Source organism: Neoarius graeffei, chromosome 5, assembly GCF_027579695.1.
Source record: "Neoarius graeffei isolate fNeoGra1 chromosome 5, fNeoGra1.pri, whole genome shotgun sequence".
NCBI classification, from domain to species: Eukaryota; Metazoa; Chordata; class Actinopteri; order Siluriformes; family Ariidae; genus Neoarius; species Neoarius graeffei.
In genome coordinates, this window is record NC_083573.1 from 13,305,882 (window position 1) to 13,327,797 (window position 21,916).

At 45.4% G+C, this 21,916-nt stretch overlaps 1 protein-coding gene across 1 annotated transcript in view; it reads right to left on the reverse strand.

The window, feature by feature from the left end:
- LOC132886518 (dynein axonemal heavy chain 5-like) overlaps positions 1-21,916 on the reverse strand; it is a 310,505-nt gene that overhangs the window by 197,123 nt on the left and 91,466 nt on the right. The window contains exons 27-30 of the mRNA XM_060921229.1: positions 21,455-21,517; positions 20,424-20,662; positions 19,931-20,171; positions 19,654-19,853 (exon numbers count right to left, since the gene is read on the reverse strand). Coding sequence (XP_060777212.1) covers positions 19,654-19,853; positions 19,931-20,171; positions 20,424-20,662; positions 21,455-21,517 — 743 coding nt within the window. The remainder of the gene's footprint in view (positions 1-19,653; positions 19,854-19,930; positions 20,172-20,423; positions 20,663-21,454; positions 21,518-21,916) is intronic.

The window sequence follows — 21,916 nt, forward strand, 5'->3', positions numbered from 1 at the left end:
GATACATAAAAGTAAGTACAGCACCATCGAGAAGGAATGCCTAACCATCAAGTGGGCCACCCTCACTCTCTGGTACTACCTGCTGGGGCACCCATTCACCCTCTGTTCGGACCATGCACCACTCCTGTGACTGCACACATGAAGAATGCCAATGCAGGATCACCCATTGGTATCTCACCCTCCAGCCATTTAAATTCGAGGTGGTTCAGATGGCAGTGGACTTTCTGTCCCATGGGGTGTGTGTGTGTGTGTGCTGTACTTACTTTCATGCATCAAGAGCTTATGACTGATGTACAGCACTGGACATTCCTTGCCCTCCACCTTCTGGGACAGAATGGCCCCCAGTCTTCTGTCTGATGCATCTGACTGTCAAACAGACGGCTCTCTGGCCTGACTCGGACAGTGGGGGTATGTGGTAGCGGGTGCATGGCCAAGCGTCAGTTTGTGAATGGAGGGTGGGATCAGGGAAGGTGAGGGGCAAAGTCAGTACACCTGTTGTCGATTAATGTTGTGTGCGTTTTGCAGTAATGACGGAAGATAGAAAAGAAGAAGAAACCTTTGTCACATGCACACTTCAGGCACAGTGAAACTCATCCTCTGCATTTAACCCATCTGAAGCAGTGAACACACGCACCCAGAGCAGTGGGCAGCCACACTAGAGCAGGGGTTCCCAAACTTTTCCATGCCAAGGCCCCCCAAACAGCATTAGCTTCTGGCCGGGGACCCCCTTTGCAAACCCACAGACAGACAATGCTACAAAATATGTAAAGAAACATCAACTTTTAGAATGTTTTCTCTTTTATTCAATAGTCAATAATTGTTACATTTGTTTAGCATAAGAATATTATTGACTAACATGTTTTCAACACAAATATTTTTGCACTGAACAATAAACTGTATAACCTCCTGTAGTACCTGATTCAACTCGTTATCCATCCTTTTTGCAACCAGTGCCTCGTGATGGAGCATGCAGTGTGTGGCCACTACATGTGGGGCCTTCTGCTTAATGAGAGCGGTCACTCCACTGATCTTCCCGGTCAATGCCATGGCTCCGTCCGAACACACACCCACACAACGGGTCCAGTCCAATCCGTTAGACTCGATGTAATCATCCAAAACTTGAAAAATGTCTTTCCCAGTAGTTCTTCTTTCAAGTGCTTTACAAAATAGGATTTCCTCCGCAAATCTTTCCTGTGAAATAAATCTGATGTACACAAGCAGTTGGGCCTCATTGGATAAATCTGTGCTCTCATCCAGCTGAAGTGCGAAGTATTTGCTGGCTCTCACCTGCTCCAACAGCTGAGCAGATACATCTTGAGTCATGTCACCAATCCGTCGGCTCACGGTGTTATCAGAGAGTGGGACAGCATCAATTTTTTTTGGCAGCATCCTCACCAAGCAATTCTCAGACAATGTCTTTGGTGGCTGGTAAAATCAAATCTTCTCCAATTGAGTGAGGTTTTTTAGCACGAGCAATGTGGTACGAGGCTAAAAATTATGCCTTCAGGGCCCACTTGGGGACAGTAGCTTGCTGGGTGAATGCAGCAGATTGCCTGACCAAATGCTCTTCTTTGCGTCTGAAGAAATCTACTGTTTTTTCGGCATCTGTCGGATGTTTTTGTACCAAGTGATGCTGAAGTTTCGAAGCTTTTAAGCACTCGTTTGACAGGGTCTCCAGACAGAGGACACATTTCGGGCAATCATGGCCATTTTTCTGTATGGCTGTAAAGCCATACTTAATGTATGCTGCCTCATATTTTCGGATTTTAGTTGGCCAGGACTTCTTAGTTTTTTTCACAGCAGTGTCCTCCACAGCAGGGCTGTTGGTTTGTTCCTTCGGTCTCTTCCTCAAAAACCTGTCCATTTTGTGCTAGCAATACGCTAGCTTGAGGAGCAAAGCAGCTTGATAAATGGCGCAAACCGCAATGTCACAGGCAATCGGAGAGATGAGCATGGCAAACAACGTTTCGATTGACTCCCATTATAATCCTGACAGCGCTTTTACTACAAAATCAGAAATGTCACTTGTTTTTAACTTGCTCTATTGTCCACATTTTTTACACTAGGGACAAAACAATTACATCAATGTGTTCATGAGAGCCTTGTAGTGCTCAATGTGAAAGAATTTTGTGAATAGCTCCTTTTGTTTCCGTGTAAATCAGCATTGTTGGAGGAGGGGGAACTCTGAGAAAAAGCACTCTTTGCTTGTCATATTGTGTCTCTGCCCTGCACCAGAGCACTGTTACCAAGGCGACGAGCTCCACTCAGGGAGCAGAGAAGGGAGGGGCTGCTCCCTCTCAGAGAGACACATGCTTGTAGCATCATGGCAAGTCACACAGTTCAGTGCAGCTCCTGCGACTGCTACGCGCACTGCATCACTCTCACAATTTCCCACGGGGGAATTGTTGTCTCTAGTTAATAATTATATTTTGTAATAATGATTAAAAAACTAATTACAATATATTTAATAATAATTATTTTAAAAAAGTATATTTTTTTCTGCAATTTTTTTTGTTATCATCCCTCCAACTTTCTGAGGCCCCCCTAGCACCCCCCCAGGGGGCCGCGGCCCCCACTTTGAAAACCACTGCACTAGAGCATCCGGGGAGCAGTCGGGGTTAGGTACCTTGCTCAAGGGCACTTCAGCCCAAAGCCACCCCACGTTAACCTAACTGCATGTCTTTGGACTGTGGGGGAAACCGGAGCACCCAGAGGAAACACACACAGACAACATGCAAACTCCACACAGAAAGGCCCTCGCCAGCCGCTGGGTTCGAACCCAGAACCTTCTTGCTGTGAGGCGACCGTGCTAACCACTACATCACTGTGCCACCAGGAGGAGAGAGTGAAGAGAGGGGATCTCTCCTGACCAGAGAACATCTGTGTGTTGTGTGCATGTGTGTGTCAAGCCAAGCTGAAAAGCGAAAGTCAAAAATCTGCAGAATCAAGTCTGCATTAACCTTACTTCCCACCTGCCATGCTTCGGTGTTCCACCCACGTCAGGGACATACTAAACTGCTCCACTTACCAGAGCTCCCCCGCGCTCTAGCAAATGTTGGCTTTTTTCCAGGGGCTCGGGACACTGAGCACGGAGATGTCCAGTTGTGGCGCAGTACAGACACCTCCCCTCCCAGGAAAGACGGGAATGACCCAGCTGCCTGGGCTCTTACTCCTCCTTCAGTGCTTGACATTCTCCTGGGAGGCTGGAGGAAAGGAATTCAAATCCCACAGGTGTTGAAGGGCAGGGTCCCCCTTGGCATCTCTCCCTACAGCGCGCTTGCCTGCGTAGATCCAGATGGATGGCCGTGGTGATAAGCTCCTCCACAGAGTTACCCCAGTCATGACCGGCCAACTCATCTTTAATGTCGTCTGTGAGGCCATGGTAGAAGGTGGTGAGAAGTGCCTCGCCTTGCCAGCGACCCTCTGTTGCTGGAGTCCGGAACTTGATGGTTCACTTCACTTAAGTGTTGGAGGGAAGCCTGTTGTTCGCTTGGCAAAGTTCCACAGTTAACTAAAATCTGACAGAGTCTCTCACCCTCTGCTGTGCTTGATTTTGGCTCAGCCATGCTGTCAGGGTGTGGTTTTGAGCACAGACGTAGAGACAGAGAATATCCAGATAATTCAGTACTTTAATCCAATAAATGGGCAGTTCACAAGAAGCTAGGCTTAAGGGTCGGTATTTACAAAGTTCATACAGCACAGGGAAGAAATGATTTGAGAGAATACACAAATTGAGACAGTTGCCAAACAAGAGAGTTAAGTCCATAAACAAAGATCCAGGGCTTTCCAGTTAATCCACAAAGAGTGTTCAAAGAATACAGTCCATGAGAGAAATATCCACAAAGAGAGAAGTCCACTTACGAAGAGTTATAAAACCAAAGTAATCCACAAGAAGGTGGGCAGAGTAGAATCCACCAGAGGAGCTTGACAACACACAGGAAGATAATGAATGAGCACAGAGGCCTCTCTTGGCTCAGTTTAAATCCCCAGCAAACGAGTCATGCGACCACCAGGTGAATCCACTCATTGAAGCTCAGCTAAAAGTGTTCCAGAAGACTGTCTCCACCTAGTGGTGACCACCAGGAACTGTGCGAGGGCTGACAAATTCATCTCATCTCATCTCATTATCTCTAGCCGCTTTATCCTTCTACAGGGTCGCAGGCAAGCTGGAGCCTATCCCAGCTGACTACGGGCGAAAGGCGGGGTACACCCTGGACAAGTCGCCAGGTCATCACAGGGCTGACACATAGACACAGACAACCATTCACACTCACATTCACACCTACGGTCAATTTAGAGTCACCAGTTAACCTAACCTGCATGTCTTTGGACTGTGGGGGAAACCGGAGCACCCGGAGGAAACCCACGCGGACACGGGGAGAACATGCAAACTCCACACAGAAAGGCCCTCGCCGGCCCCGGGGCTCGAACCCAGGACCTTCTTGCTGTGAGGCGACAGCGCTAACCACTACACCACCGTGCCGCCGGCTGACAAATTATTATTATTATTATTATTATTATTATTAAGTGGAAATTCAATTCAACTTGTTTAGGAGGTGGTTCTTCAGTCTTTGTATGAAGACAGACAGTGACCTAGCTGTTTGGACAGCCAGAGGAAGTTCATACCAGTTCTGAGAATAGTTATGATGCATGTCTTGATTGTACCTTGAAGGGTGGTGGGTCAAGTTGAGCTATGCCAGAGGTAGCTAGGGGTCCATTTGTTGTTCTTCAGATAAGTGCCAGCTACAGGAAGCCAGCTGAAGGAAAGCATGATGTGAAATAACTTGGAGAGACTGAAAACAAGTTGTGAAGCTGCATTCTTGATCTGTAAGTGAGGGTGTGGAGGCAAACTTGGGAGACAGGCAGAATTTTAGCTCAGTTCCAAACTCATGCTTATTCAGTCCACATTGTTCAATGCACTTTCAAAAACTCAACAAAACCAAAACAACAACATAAATGAGTCTATCCAGGATTCAAAGCTTTGGCTTCATCAAGTTCATGCTTTGCAGCAAATTATTTTCAAGGGGTGGGTATTGTGAGATTATTTTTATGCCTCTAGCTTGCTGTTTAGAGCATCAGAAGGTGTTAGGATTCACACTGGCTTTCTGTCTCTGGAGCATCAGAAGATGATAGGATTCCCGTCTCTGTTGCCACAGTTATTTCTTATCTCATATGTAGTGAAAGTTCATTATGTCTACCTATTGAAACTATTCTTTAAATTCGTTTCTTAAGACAAGGATTTTTTAAGATGTTACCTTGACAGTTTCGGCGATAAACTTCCGCCTTCTTCAAAACAGTCACCAGATGTCGAGTGGTGACGTGCCTTATCAGCTGATGTTACTCTAAGGAGGCGTGAACATCCCGCCCAATTTGACAGGTAGTTCACGCCTCCTGCTGTCAGGTCGCTCCTCCAGGATGGCGCTCCAGGTGTGTGACAGCGCGTACGCTGTTTTGAAGAAGGCGGAAGTTTATCGCCGAAACTGTCAAGGTAACATCTTAAAAAATCCTTGTCTTAAGAAACGAATTTAAAGAATAGTTTCAATAGGTAGACATAATGAACTTTCACTACATATTAAAAATAAGTTATGGAGAAGATTGTGCCAAAGAGGTACGCTACCTGGAAAAGCTAAAGAAAAAACTGGCACGACAAAGAAACCATCTCCGCTTCAATCTCCGCTGCCAGGACGAAGGCATCATTCCAGCAAGCCTCTACATAAAAAATCCAATTCCAACAAGAAACGCGGAAAGGGCCATCGAAAAAGCACGAATGACTCTGGTAAGAGAAAGAATTAGATGCACGACAAACAAAATCAACAACTTAAATACAGAAATAACACAAAGAACACAAGATTTCAAACGCCGGTACAAACTCAGCAGGGACATGGAAAAAATATGGAAGAACATCTGAATATAATACAAGAACAAGAATTCTCAAAAACAAAAACACGCCATATTAAAAAAGTAAATAGACTTATCAAAAAGAAACAAAATAAATGCAAGGACAAGCAAATAAATGAAAAATGGATTTGCAACCTGTCTAAACACACACTAACAACAGCAGAACACACTATACTCTCACGGGGACTAAACTATGCCATCACACCAAATAAAATCCCGAATGAAGAATTCATATTAGCCACGGAACTAGCATGCAACATGTTACAGGACCAAGGACAGTAGGCCGCATTAAGAAACGAAATAACAGGCATCCTCACCTCAGCTAAACCGCCACCCAGAAACACATCTAAACAGGAAATGGAAGCCATCAGAACACTCACAAAGAACAAGAAAATAACAATATTACCGGCTGATAAAAGGAAGGACCACGGTTATCATGGACACTAATCAATACGAAAAACAAATGAATGAAATGCTCATGGACCCATACACATATGAAATACTCAAAAAAGACCCGATGGAGGAAAAGAAAAAAAGACTAAAACTATTACTCAAACCGTTAATCGACAACAATAAAATAGATAAACAAACATACAACCACCTCATCCCCACAGCAGACATCACCCCCCGGATATACGGCACACCGAAAATTCATAAACCCGGAGCACCACTAAGACCCATAGTAGACAGTATAGGATCAGTTACTTACAACCTTTCCAAGACACTGGCAGACATAATTAAACCACTCCTCGGACTCACGGAATACCACTGCAAAAACTCAAAACAACTGGCGAAAGAACTAAAGGAAATCAAGATTAAAAAGGATGAAATTTTCGTATCACATGAAGTCATATCCCTCTTTACAAAAACACTGGTCACAAACACTCTCAACATAGTAGAAAACCGGTTAAAAGCAGACAGAACCCTGAAAAAACGTACAAAACTTACAGCACAGGACATAACAAAACTATTACATTTCATTTCCACTTCCACATATTTCCAATTCAGAGGCACAATTTACAGACAAAAAGAGGGATTTGCAATGGGGGACCCGCTATCTGCCACTCTATGCAACTTTTTTATGGAGGATCTGGAAACCCGAGCCATAGAAACAGCACCAGATGACTGCAAACCTATCTTCTGGAAAAGATACATTGATGACATTCTTGAAATAACCAAAACAGGTCACACACAACAATTCACGGATCATCTAAATTCCATAGACAAGACAGGCAACATCAAATTCACACACGAAGAGGAAACGGACAAGACAATAGCTTTTCTGGACCTAAAAATACACCACACAGAAGAAGGGAACATTAAAATCACAACATACAGAAAACCTACACATACCGACCAATATCTACTCTGGACATCTGAACATCCCATCGCACACAAAATGTCAGTAATCAGAACACTATACGACCGAACACAGAACATCACGGAGGAGAAAGACAGAAAGGAGGAGGAACAACACATCCAACAGGCATTAAAAAACTGCCAATATCCACCGTGGGCAATTCGAAAAGGGAAATTACAGACACAAACAAAGGAAAAAAACAAATAAGGAAAAACACAGAAAAAACAAACCGAGGCTTTGTCACACTACCATACATAAAAGGAGTTACAGAACGCATCCAACGATCCATGAAGAAATACCACATCAACACCTCGGTCAAACCATACAAAAACCTCCGACAGCTGCTAGTTCACCCCAAAGATAAAATACAACTGGACAATAAATGCAACGTCATATATGAAATCCCTTGCTGTTCATGTAATAAAGTTTATATTGGCGAAACGGGCAGATGCTTCCATACTCGCAAAAAAGAACACCAAATAGAATGTGAAAAAGAAACAACAAAAAGACTCACAAGATCCGAAAAAGAAAAAGCACACCAAGAAAGCCTAAAATCAGCCATTTCAGACCACTGTAAACGGCAAAATCATATAATGAATTGGGAAGAGGCCAGAGTCATTTGCGCTGAAGAAAATAGATTCCAGCGTTGGATTTTAGAGGCAGTGGAGATACGAAAGCGTGCGCAGAGAACGATGAACCGGGATGAGGGAGCGTACGCGCTGTCACACACCTGGAGCGCCGTCCTGGAGGAGCGACCTGACAGCAGGAGGCGTGAACTACCTGTCAAATTGGGCAGGACATTCACGCCTCCTTAGAGTAACATCAGCTGATAAGGCACGTCACCACTCGACATCTAGTGACTGTTTTGAAGAAGGCGGAAGTTTATCGCCGAAACTGTCAAGGTAACATCTTAAAAAATCCTTGTCTTAAGAAACGAATTTAAAGAATATTTCTTATCTCAATAAGATGCCCACGGCGGACATGGCAAGGCATTCAGAACCTCACCAAGTACAAAGGCAATGATGATACAACAACAAGCAGCAGTGATTCTCTTGTAGAGGAGCTGAATCATTTCTTTGCTCGATTTGAGGTGGACGATGCAGAGACTAGGAAGAAGCTGATACCAGCATCGGCCAGGTTGACAATGAATGTCAGCACTGATGATGTCAGGAGAGTGCTCCGTGGTGTGAACACCAGGAAAGTTGCTGGTCCTGATGGTACACCAGGGAGAGCACTCAGAGACTGTGCAGACCAAGTGGCAGAGGTATTCTGTAAAATCTTCAATCTCTCCCTGTCTCTATGCACTGTCCCGAAATGTCTGAAGTCTACCACTATTGTGCCCATACCTAAGAAGGCATATATTATCAGCTTAAATAACTTCAGACCAGTTGCTCTTACCCCCACTGTTATGAAGTGTTTTGAGAAGCTGGTCTTGAGTTATATCAAAGCAGCACTCCTACCCACCCTGGACAAGCATCAGTTCGCATATAGAGCAAACAGGTCAATGGAAGATGCCATTAATACAGCACTACATACTGCTCTGTACCATCTGGAACACACTAAAACATATGTGAGGATGCTATTTCTGGACTTTAGTTCAGCATTTAATGCAATCATACCCAGAAGAAGGGAGAACAAACTGCTGGACCTGGGTGTGAATAAGCACATGTGCAGCTGGATCAGAGACTTTTTAACCAACCATTCTCAGGTTGTCAGGATGGGGATTTATCACTCCTCCTCTCTGACAATCAACACTGGGGCCCTGCAAGGGTGCGTACTGAGTCCTCTCCTATTTTCCCTTTATACACATGACTGTATACCAACCTATAGCACAAATACCACCATTAAATTTGCAGATGACACTACTGTAGTTGGCCTGATACACAATGGTGATGAATCGGCATACAGGGATGAGGTCCGCAGACTAACAGACTGGTGCTCCATGAACAACCTGGCACTCAACATTTCCAAAACCAAGGAGAGGATCATTGATCATTTCAGGAGACAACGTGAAGGCCCTGCTCCCCTATACATTAGGGGTGATGCAGTTGAGAGAGTGTCCTCATTTAAATTTCTGGGCACATACATCACACAAGACCTCACATGGACTACAAATATCATTGCCCTGGTGAAGAAAGCACAGCAGTGACTGTATTTCCTTTGGACATTGAAAAGACTGGACATATCACATCAGCTGCTTCTTTCATTCTATCACTGTTCTATTGAAAGCATTCTCCCTTTTGGCATGCTGGTGTGGTTTGTGAGCTGCATGGCAGCTGACAAGAAGGCCCTGCAGAGAGTAATCACAGCAGCACAGAAAATCATTGGAACTCCATTACAAACACTACAGGACATTCACAGGACATGATGCCTCCGCCGTGCAACCAACATCATGAGAGACTTATCACAGCCTGGTAACCATCTTTTCATTCTGTTGCCCTCTGAGAGGCATTTCAGGTCCTTAAAAACTCGCACCTCCAGACTTAAGAACAGTTTTTATCCAAGTGCTATTAGAGAACTAAACTCTAAGAACTGATCTTTTGGAGTGTGCAGTAGGTCTTTGGATGTGCAATATGATCAGTCCTGTGAAATATGCACTTCATGTACTGTTCTTGTTATTGTCCCCTATTTATGGCTTTTACCTCACCTTTTATCGTCTTATGGTGTTTTATTATTATCTTTTATGTTTTTATTTTTTATGACCTATTTATGTTTTTATGTCTTTTTATATGATCCACTAGAGAAATAGAATTGAGTTGTACATTGTGCACTGACAATAAAAGGAACTGATTGACTGATGGCAAGGCTCCAGCTTATGTAGGTCAGGCTGTGAAATCTTCCCTTTGATCCATTGCTATCTAGTTTAGAAAGACTACTCTCTCATTTCAATATTTTATGACACACTTACACACACACAACTGAATTATGTCAAGAAGAAGAACAGAACAACTTAATTTATCACACATACACTTAAGCACAGTGAAATTCCTCTCTGTATTTAACCCATCTGAAGCAGCGAACACACACATGCACACACACATCCACTGCTGGGCAGCCATGCTAACAGCGCCCGGGGAGCAGCTGGGAATTAGGTGCCTCGCTCAAGGGCACCTCAGCCCAAGGCCGTCCCATATTAACTTAACCGCATGTCTTTGAACTGTAGGGGAAACCGGAGCACCTGGAGGAAACCCATGCAAACACGGGGAGGACATGCAAACTCCACACAGAAAGGCCTCCGCCGGCCATTGGGCTCGAACCCAGGACCTTCTTGCTGTGAGGTGACCGTGCTAACCACTTACACCACCGTGCCGCCCAATAGGAGCTGCTATTTTGCTTTGGGGCGGTCCTAAGGCAGGTCTCCCAAAGAGGGACACAGCTTAAAAACTAATGCAAGAGAACTTAGACCTCAGTGTGTGTCTGGGCATTGCTCAGTGCTTGGGTTGTGTTATAGAATAAAGGTGCTTCAAGGAAACTTCCTTTGTGTAAGTATATGTGGCAGATCACAGAATCCAGGGACACATGTCGGCCCGGGGGCATTTTGAGTTATTGACAGATTCAGAAAGTACAGTTTCTAAGCTTTCCAATGATGCCTTCCATGTGGAGACCTGACAATATTTGAAGAATGTGTGGCCTTTTGAAAATGTATACTTCTTAAAACAGAAAAGGGAGAAAATCGCCCTCAAAGTTTTCCATCTCAGCTACTCTGGGTGTAGGGCGGGCACATAATGGTGCTCATTTGCATGACATTAAGGAAAGCCCTACCCCCTACTAGCTAGCACGATACTACTTTCATGTAAACAAAGATCACCATGTCAATTTTCCTTCCATGCAAAGTATGCCCAACACAATTATGAAGTACAAAAATAAGTCCTAAAGTATACTTTAACGTTTTGTGGTTGAAAAATTACTCACACCGTAAGAAAGAAAGATAGCACGATGATGACACAACTAACACAACACTAGTTTCATGTAAAGCCTCGGTCACAACCGGCCGTATGTGCTCCTACAGCCGGTCTACATGCAAAAAACGCAAGAAACACACGGAGAGCGCACATGAAACGCACGAGAGCGTGCGTGTGAAAAGCACGAGAGCGCGCGTGTGATGTGCTGATTTTCGAGCCGCAGACCGGCCGCAGAGGTTCTTTGTCATGTCAAACAAACTCTACAGGCGCTTACGTTTTTTTTCAGGTTGCAAGACAAACTTACGGCCAACGCGCGTCTTTCTCCATGAACAAAAAAAAAAACCGCAGCGATTTGGGAAACGTCAAAAATCACACGGTCAAAAAATCGTACGTCCGGTTGTGACCTAGGCTTAACCAAACCACAACACTCTCCGTTACATGCAAAAATAACCACACAGCCTTAGATTAATAAACTTACCCCATCAGAAAGAGAAACAGCGCCTTGCACACACCAATGCCTCCGATGGAATGTAATCCTAGAACGGTCCGTGTATCATCCAATCATTCAAGTATTCCATTCAATCTGGAAAACGAGGTTGCGGTTTTTTTTTGCTAGAAATGGTGATCTCCGATGTAAATACCGTGTGTCTGTTTGCTTCGCGGTGTGTCAGCTCCTCTGCGCTCTGTTTAGTAACTCATTCCATAGTGAAATCACACGCCTGTATGCAGGTTAAGTAGCCATGCGCTCAACTCGGATCATACAGCTGATTCGTGGAAAAAAAAAAAGACTTAAATCTTCATGTGAATGATCCATATGGTAATTTACCCACACACCCCAGCAGGCTACAGTCCTGACAAAAACGAGACAATTTGCAACAAAAAATGTATGCTTTTCCAACAAAACAATCTATTATCTGAAATACTGATTGCATTCTTCAAGATCTCAACTTGCACATGATGGAAAAAAACAAAAATCACAAATTTCGAAAAAAAAATGCTTCTTTTGCGATTATCTCGGATTCGTTTCGGCCGACATGTGTCCCTGGATTTGGTGAGGGGTCACATATTTTTGTCTACTTTTGAGGTACAGACTTCTACGACAGGCAGCACAGTGGTGTAGTGGTTAGCATTGTCGCCTCACAGCAAGAAGGTCTGGGTTCGAGCCCCGTGGCTGACGAGGGCCTTTCTGTGCGGAGTTTGCATGTTCTCCCCGTGTCCGCGTGGGTTTCCTCCGGGTGCTCCGGTTTCCCCCATAGTCCAAAGACATGCAGGTTAGGTTAACTGGTGACTCTAAATTGACCGTAGGTGTGAGTGTGAATGGTTGTCTGTGTCTATATGTCAGCCCTGTGATGACCTGGCGACTTGTCCAGGGTGTACCCTGCCTTTCGCCCGTAGTCAGCTGGGATAGGCTCCAGCTTGCCTGCGACCCTGTAGGACAGGATAAAGCGGCTAGAGATGATGAGATGAGATGAGACTTCTATGACAGTATCGGGCCATAGTATAGGTTATCAGAAATCACAGACCTTTTTTTTTTTTTTTAAATTGGTATCGCTACCAAAAATCCTTTCTTGGTCGGGGCCCAAAAGTAGCTAGCCCCAATCTATGAAAGAAAGAAAGCCCAACTTTATTTATCACACACGTGAAATTTCCTCTCTGCATTTTAACCCATCTGAAGCAGTGAACACACACATGCGCAATGAGCACACACACCCAGAGCAGTAGGGAGGACATGCAAACTCCACACAGAAAGGCCCTTGCCGGTCGCTGGGTTCAAACCCAGAACCTTCTTGCTGTGATGCGATCGTGCTAACCACTACACCACCGTGCCGCCCAAACCCTTATTTGGCAGCGGTGGGATGAGCCACAATCCCATGGGCATTGCCGGAGGGGAAAGGTTAGAACAATTCTAGGGGCCCAGCACTGCCATGGGGCCCTTTAAGGGGCTGATAATATGCTTTTAATGATTTTAATAAGACTTGAAATAACAACAATGCAATATTCCATCTGGTAAAATGAGCTAATTGAACAAGGTTGTCTATTTCTTGAGTTCTTCAACATATTGTCATTTAACCCTCCCCCTTTTGCGAAATGGTATGGTCCAGTTCTGGTAGAAGCGCGATGCGTTAAATCTGTGTGCTGATCAGTGCAACGCTACTTGCTGCGGTGTTGTGGTGCAGCAGCCAACCAGCCAGCAGTGGAGTGCGTACAGTCTATGATCGCTAAATATGAAGAGTGGCTGTCAAAAACGTAAAGAAAAGCAGCTGAAAGCTGAGAGGGACTGGAGAGGCAGGCAACTGGTCACTCAGTTTTTCCCAAAGAAAGGTAGCTATCGCTCACATGTGTGTTCAAAATATTAGCAAATGGTAAATGAACAGTATGAACGTGGTTGGATTAGCCTATTGTGGCAGCGGGGGGTGTGGCCAAGCAGCAGTCTGTGAATGGAGGGCGGGGTCAGGGAAGGTAAGTGGCTAGGTCATTACACCTGATGTCAATTTGTGTGTGTGTGTGTGTGTGTGTGTGTGTGTGTTTTGTTGCAGGGATGGAGTATAAAGGGAGGGGGAGAGGAGAGAAGAGGCTCTCCCCGACCACAACACTTGTGTGTGTGAGTGACTGAGTGAGTGAGTGAGTGAGTGAGTGAGTAAGAAAGAAAGAAAGAAAGAAAGAAAGAAAGAAAGAAAGCTGAAAAGCCAAATAAAGTGCGTGTGTGTAAACACAAACTCTCGCCTGCCATGCTTCTGTGCTCCACCCACACCGGGGTTTACTACAGTGGTGCCGAAACCCGGGGATGCACAGAAGGGAACCGCCCCATGGAGTCCTCCCCGTTCAATGAGCTCATCCTTGCCCTCGCTACCGGCCAACAGGACCAGCATCAAGAGCTGATCACCCTCCGGAAGGAGCAGCAGCAGCGCTTCGCAGCCTTGATGCTGGCCCAGCAGGAAGATCGCCAGGCGTTCCGGCACCGGCTCACGTCAGCAGGGCCGCCGGCCACCGCTGCCGCCACCCTCACAAAGATGGGACCGCAGGATGATCCGGAAGCGTTCCTCACTCTCTTTGAGCAAACAGCTGAGGCGTGGGGGTGGCCGCTGGAGCAGCGCATGGCGCGCCTCCTCCCGCTCTTAACTGGCGAGGCGCAGCTCGCAGTGCAGCAGCTCCCTGCTGACAGCCGGCTGGTCTTTGCAGACCTGAGGAAAGCCATCCTGCAGCGGCTTGGCCGCTCCCCGGAGCAACACCGTCAGCGCTTCCGGACGCTGACACTGGAAGAGGTCGGCCAGCCGTTTGCATTCGGCCAGCAACTCCGGGACGCCTGCCGGCGATGGCTGAGGGCGGAAGACCGCGACGCTGAGGAGATCATCGATCTGGTGGCACTGGAGCAGTTTATCTCTCAACTTCCAGAAGGAATGGTGGAATGGGTCCAGTGTCACCGCCCGGCGTTGCTGGAACGAGCCATCAAGCTGGCGGAGGACCATCTGGAGGCGGCTCTGACGGCAGGCAGACGAGGCGCCTCCCCTCGCTTCTCTTCCCCCTTTCTCTCTCCCTCTCCTGTCTCTTGTCCCCCTCCCCACCCTGTTCCCCTGCCATGAAGGTGGCGGCTGGCTCCTCCCCAGCCAGCCCATCGCACCTGTGGTGCCCTCCTATCTCCCTCTTCTGTGTCTGTATTGTCTCCCCCTCAGGTGAGTGACACCCATAACACCAGTGCAGAGGGAAAGCCTGGGCCGGTGTGCTGGCGCGGCGGGGAATCGGAGCGTCTCCCAAATCAGAGTCCCACAAGGGAGGTGGGGGCTGTCATCCAGATCCCCTACGCGCCGGAAACTGCCCCCGATTGGGCCGGAACGTATCGCGTACCGGTGAGTATTCAAGGGGATACATATCATGCTTTGGTGGATTCCGGTTGCAATCAGACCTCAATTCACCAACGCCTGGTGCAAGGTGAGGCATTGGGGGGAGCACAAGCAGTGAAAGTGTTGTGTGTGCACGGGGATGTTCACCATTACCCTCTAGTGTCTGTCCATATTCTATTCCGGGGCCAAACGCATAAAATGAAGGCGGCGGTTAATCCTCGCCTTACCCACTCATTGATCTTGGGTACTGATTGGCTGGGATTTAAAGAATTAATGGAGTATTTAACACGCAGTGGGTCCTGCCCTAGTAGGTCACGGGAAGATCCTGGTGTGGCATTGGCTGGAGAAGCTGTCACAGAGCTGTCTGCATCACCACCGCGTCAGAGTGAGGAGCATTCCGCTCCTCCTCCCTCTCTCGGGGATTCTCTTGGGGATTTCCCATTAGAGCAGTCACGAGATGAGACTCTGCAGCATGCATTTGACCAAGTGAGAGTAATCGATGATCAAACTCTTCAGCCAAGCGCGGCCCCAACCTTCCCCTATTTTGCCATTATTAAAGATAGATTGTACCGAGTGACGCAGGACACTCAAACCAAGGAACGAGTAACCCAATTGTTAATCCCAAAGAGCCGTAGGGAACTCGTATTCCATGCGGCTCACTTTAATCCCATGGCTGGACACTTGGGGCAAGACAAAACACTAGCCCGAATAATGGCTCGGTTCTATTGGCCTGGGATTCGCGGGGATGTCCGTTGGTGGTGTGCGGCATGCCGTGAATGCCAATTAGTAAATCCTGCGGCCACTCCAAAAGCGCCGTTGCACCCTCTTCCTCTAATCGAGACCCCGTTTGAGCGAATTGGGATGGATCTCGTCGGGCCATTAGATCGGTCAGCACGGGGATATCGCTTTATTTTAGTTCTGGTGGACTATGCAACGCGATATCCGGAGGCAGTGCCTCTCCGCAATAGCTCAGCACGCAGTATTGCGGAAGCGCTCTTCCGCGTTATCTCCCAGGTTGGGATTCCGAAAGAAATCCTGACAGACCAAGGCACCTCATTTATGTCATGCACACTGCGCGAGCTGTATGGGTTACTGGGGATTAAGTCCATCCGCACCAGTGTATATCACCCACAAACGGATGGATTAGTAGAGCGATTCAACCAGACACTCAAAAACATAATCCGGAAATTCGTTAGTGAAGATGCGTGTAATTGGGATAAGTGGCTCGAACCCCTGTTGTTCGCAGTACGAGAGGTCCTGCAAGCCTCCACAGGGTTTTCTCCCTTCAAATTATTATATGGGCGTAAGCTGCGTGGCATTCTGGATGTGCTGCGGGAAAATTGGGAGGAGGGACCTTCACCGAGTAAAAATGAAATCCAGTACGTTCTTGACCTGCGCGCAAAACTCCACACCCTCACGCAATTAACACAGGAGAATTTACGGCAGGCACAAGAACATCAAAGCCAGCTGTACGACAGGGGCACGCGCCTTAGAGAATTCATGCCGGGAGAAAAAGTACTCATATTATTGCCCACGTCGAGTTCTAAATTAGTCACCAAGTGGCAAGGGCCCTTTGAGGTCACACGGCGAGTCGGGGACGTCGACTATGAGGTAAAGCGAACGGATGGGGCGGGGCACTGCAAGTATACCACCTCAACCTTTTAAAACGCTGGAATGAGGGGGTCCCCATGGCGTTGGTGTCATTCGTCCCAGAGAAGGCGGAGCTGGGGCCGGAGGTAAAAAAGATAACATTGCAGACCACTCCGGTCCCTTGTGGAGACCACCTCTCACCGACCCAACTCACAGAGGTAGCCAGGTTGCAGAAGGAATTTTCTGACATGTTCTCGCCCCTTCCGGGTCGTACCCACCTCATAGAACACCACATTGAAATGCCCCCGGGGGTGGTAATGCGTAGCCGCCCTTACCGCTTGCCCGAACACAAGAAAAAGGTGGTTCGGGATGAACTCAAGGCCATGCTCGAAATGGGCATAATCGAGGAGTCCCACAGTGACTGGAGCAGCCCAGTGGTCCTGGTTCCCAAGACTGATGGGTCGGTCCGGTTCTGTGTGGACTATAGAAAGGTCAACGCCGTGTCTAAATTTGACGCGTACCCAATGCCTCGCATTGATGAGTTGCTTGATCGATTAGGCGCTGCTCGCTTTTATTCGACACTGGATCTAACCAAGGGATATTGGCAGATCCCCTTGACTCCTCTATCCCGAGAGAAAACGGCCTTTTCCACACCGTTTGGTTTACACCAATTCATCACGCTCCCCTTTGGGCTATTTGGGGCGCCTGCTACGTTCCAGCGGCTTATGGACAGGGTCCTCCGCGCGCCCCTCCAGTGGCTCCACCGCATGAAGGATGCCAATGCGCAGATCACCCGTTGGTATCTCGCGCTCCAGCCATTTAAGTTCGAGGTGATCCACAGGCCGGGGGTGCAGATGGTGGTGGCAGACTTCCTGTCCCGTCGGGGGGGGAGTCAGCTTCAGGCCGGACGGCTCCCCGGCCTGAGTCAGGCGGTGGGGGTATGTGGCAGCGGGGGCGTGGCCAAGCAGCAGTCTGTGAATGGAGGGCGGGGTCAGGGAAGGTAAGTGGCTAGGTCATTACACCTGATGTCAATTTGTGTGTGTGTTTTGTTGCAGGGATGGAGTATAAAGGGAGGGGGAGAGGAGAGAAGAGGATCTCCCCGACCACAACACTTGTGTGTGTGAGTGAGTGAGTGAGTGAGTAAGAAAGAAAGAAAGAAAGTAAGCTGAAAAGCTGAATAAAGTGCGTGTGTAAACACAAACTCTCGCCTGCCGTGCTTCTGTGCTCCACCCACACCGGGGTTTACTACACCTATCAAAAGAACACTTTTACAGTTTGTACAGTGACATTTTTTCCATTTTAATAACTGAACTGACTTGTGTGATAAACAAGATGAAATATTACATTATGCTGGTGCTAATAACTACTGCTAATAACCAGTTTCATAACTAATGGGGTGCCCTAAATATGCACAGATTCAGCCTCAGGGGGACCTCCGCCCTACCAAACCACTGAACCCCCCTTTGGAGAAGGAGGTAAGCAGCAATACAACCCATAAATGCTTTAGGATTGAAGTTTTTAATGAGCGAGCGCCATATACAGTTTGCTAGATTAAAGTGTTGCTAATAACGGACACCAGTCAAGTGTTTGACATGGTTATGTGTGTGGAATGTTCACACGTTCTAAACCATTGGTTTCAATGGTTACGTGTGTGGAATGTTCACACGTTCTAAACCATTGGGTATTTAAATCTTTACTGTATGAGTAGTGTAAATATTGTTCTTCATGTTTACATTTGGATTGGTTGATATTGCTGGTAAGAATCTATCTTGAATATTGAATATTTTATTGTTCATGGATATTTGAATATTTGCTTTGACAATAAATGAGTGCTGCCTAAAAGAAAGCATAAACTCTCAGTGGATTTCTTGCAGTGCATTATGTTGTATGAAATAACTGTTGCCTAGTTATTAATCAAGGCAGGAAATTGTGATTACTGATGTTTTCTGGAACTCTCTGGCACTGAAGTAGCCTATAAAGAATGTATATCTTATAAATCCATACAGATACAGTGATGCATGCAAGTTGTGTCAACACATGAACGAATGAACTCCATACTAAGTAGCCCAATTTTGCACACTTGAATGAAGAAGAGTTCAAAGCAGTGTGTTAAATACTGTTGGTTATGTTTATTTACAGTCAACTCAATAATAACTGCTGCATCATTCACCATTTTATTTCCTTTTTTCTTTTTATGTATGGGCTTATATTGGCCTGAATTATGTCTGGGCTTATACTGCCATCTACTGGTCAAACAATATAAAAGTGTAAATTAGAAAACAAGGTCAAAAACTCCTGGTCCATGGAGGGGCAACCAATAGTCTAACTCTGCTTACGCTCAAATTTCTGTCTAGACACACTTTGCTTTGAACATATTCCCTTTTTGCAGAACAGTACACACAGCTTTCTACCTAACACATAACAATCCATGGGATTTCCATAGGTATTTTGATGCTGGGTAGAAAACTTTTTCTATGATTTATTAGCAGTCACATCACACATTTCACTACCAACTGTCCTAGCACAAGAAGGCATGCGGCAAAATCTTGAATTTTCATTTGTGATTGTAAATGCACCAGAATTAGTCACTGACCAGTTTTCATCTAGTCCCTGGTAGGTTAATACATAAAATGTAATAACAAAGTCACAAACTCAAGGTCCATGGGCTATCAAAAGTCAAATAATGATAATAGTGCAGTTGTGACGAGGGTGGGCAAAGTTGGGGGGCCCAAAATTCTAATCTTTCATGGGGCCCAAAATTTCTGGCGGCGCCCCTGCACAATCCCATACAATTCTGTGCATTTTTATTTATGCCCATTGGTTTTGCTGAAAAAATAAAATAAAATAAAAATAAACAATTCACTTTTAACAGTAAATAAGATGACCTGGATGCCAAAAATCATTCTTTACTTTTATGTATTTTTTTCCTTACATAAAAGGAGGGTATGCTTAGCTCTGCTGGCTAATTTATAGCAGCCAGCCATGGTTATACATGACTCTTAATTAGGTCTCGTTTCTAAACAGGTAACTCATATTGCCACAATTAGGATTTTTTTGCTCTCACCTGTTGCTCATGAGTGATCCCAGGACCATGAGGCTGTCCTCCATGCTACTAATGATTTCGGATGTGCTGTCTCCACGCAGCAGAAGCTCTCCACGGCTTTTAAACTGTGCAAACACGAATGTTTTGTTGTCCCACTCGGCGATCACCTGCTTTAGTTTCTGCTCAATGTCTCGCTCTTTCACAGCGCTAATACAGATATCCTAACACACAAAACCAAAAATGATGTATGGTCCTAAAATACTGTAAATGTTAGGAGCTAGAAAAAGTGAGGTCTCACCTCGATTTCTTCTTTGCACTTGAGCAGAGGTGCCTCCATAATGTTACGCAGCTTGAAGGCATCAGATTCCACCTCGAAGGCATGGCCTGTAAGCTCAGTGATCCTTTTCCAGTGGCGCGTCGTCATGGCACGGTCAGCCATCAGCTCTAGGAGTGGGCAGCACTCACTGAACTCATCAATGCTCTTTTTTAGGTCCAAAAAGGCCTGCCATTCCTTTAGGGCACGTGGCAACTTGCGGCATCTATACAAAAATTATTGTAAATAACTGTACATAGATTTTTTTCATCTGTAAATTCTAAACAGGTCAAAATGTGGATGATTATTAATATAAAGAATCATGTTTAGACGTTCATCTCATGTATGAAATAATTTTTCAGATAGAACTTCAACAGACTTGTGTGTTTTTATATTATATTATATTATATTATATTATATTATATTATATTATATTATATTATATTATATTAAAATGATAATCTTTCTGGTCACTCACCGTGCCTGAAAGTCCAAGAGCTCGTTGTTGATCTTCTCGATGTGGACGTCGGCCCAGAGGATGTCATAATAGCTATTGATGGTATCAATGACACTGTTGTAGAGGCCATACAGCTTCTGCAGAAGTGCTAGCTGCTTTTTAATCTCCAGCAGCTGAGGATGCTGAGTAATGGGCAAGCCAAAGAGCTCCTCCCCACTACTGAAGGTGATGTATTTGCGGTAGAGGTTGTCAAAGCGGTTCTGAGATGAAAATCAATGTTATGTGAATAAAGAAGAGGGATAATTATCATAATTTGCAACTTGACAGCACTTATAGCAATGTGTCATTTTATGTCATTTAAGCTATTAAAAATAATGTTGAGTTGGTTAAATGTTGAGTTATTAAAAGCAAATTCCTTTTCACACACATGACACTACAAATGTGCTTAACCTTATTAAAAGTGTATTTCACAACATTAAATATGACTATAAACAGAGTAAAGTAACAATGTGTGGTTCTTTAATTAATAAAACTGTAATTGTTGGAAATTTGCTGAGGTATAAGAGGAGAAAAAGAACCTCAGCACGTGTTGAAACATCACTTCACATCGGGTCTCATCACACCACCCCGTCATTTATTATTTTCCTAATTACAGTGCACCCCCAAATATTTTATTGTTTACAAAATACAATCAGCATATTTCAGTCTCTGGATCTCTGTTTGGGAATCCTGTCAATACATAAAATTATGGTTGTATTGGTAATGTTATCACTAACTTTAGCCAAGTTAGAGAACTAGTTATTTAGTTGAGCATGCAGCTTTCCAGTTATCAAGTTGTCATCTGTTAATGATTTGTGAGATCACAAATTGAGCTATATGGCCAAAAGGAAGTGGACACTTGACCATCACACCCACTGTATATGAGCTTGTTGGACATCCCATTCCAAAATGTAATTAATATGGAGTTGCCCCCACCCCTGACACTATAACAGCAAATGTAAATGTGTTTATAGCATTTTCATAAAAGCATGATCATGGTCATGTGACTTTACCTGAAACATAATGAGTCTGTCACTGGCATCCTGGGGAGCCAAACCCACCACCATGGGTCCATCCTAGAAATAACACATGCAATACTGTGTATAAGTAAAAATTCTATTCTTTTTTGTCCCTTTTTCTGCAATATGGATTTAAAAACAAACAAATAAATGGGTTATTACAATTACTACAGTATGTTTAGAGTTCAAAAGCTTTCATGCTTAGCCTGTTTTGGTGCTACATTATCTCATCTCATCTCATTATCTGTAGCCGCTTTATCCTTCTACAGGGTTGCAGGCAAGCTGGAGCCGCTTTATCCTTCTACAGGGTCGCAGGCAAGCTGGAGCCTATCCCAGCTGACTACGGGCGAAAGGCGGGGTACACCCTGGACAAGTCGCCAGGTCATCACAGGGCTGACACATAGACACAGACAACCATTCACACTCACATTCACACCTACGGTCAATTTAGAGTCA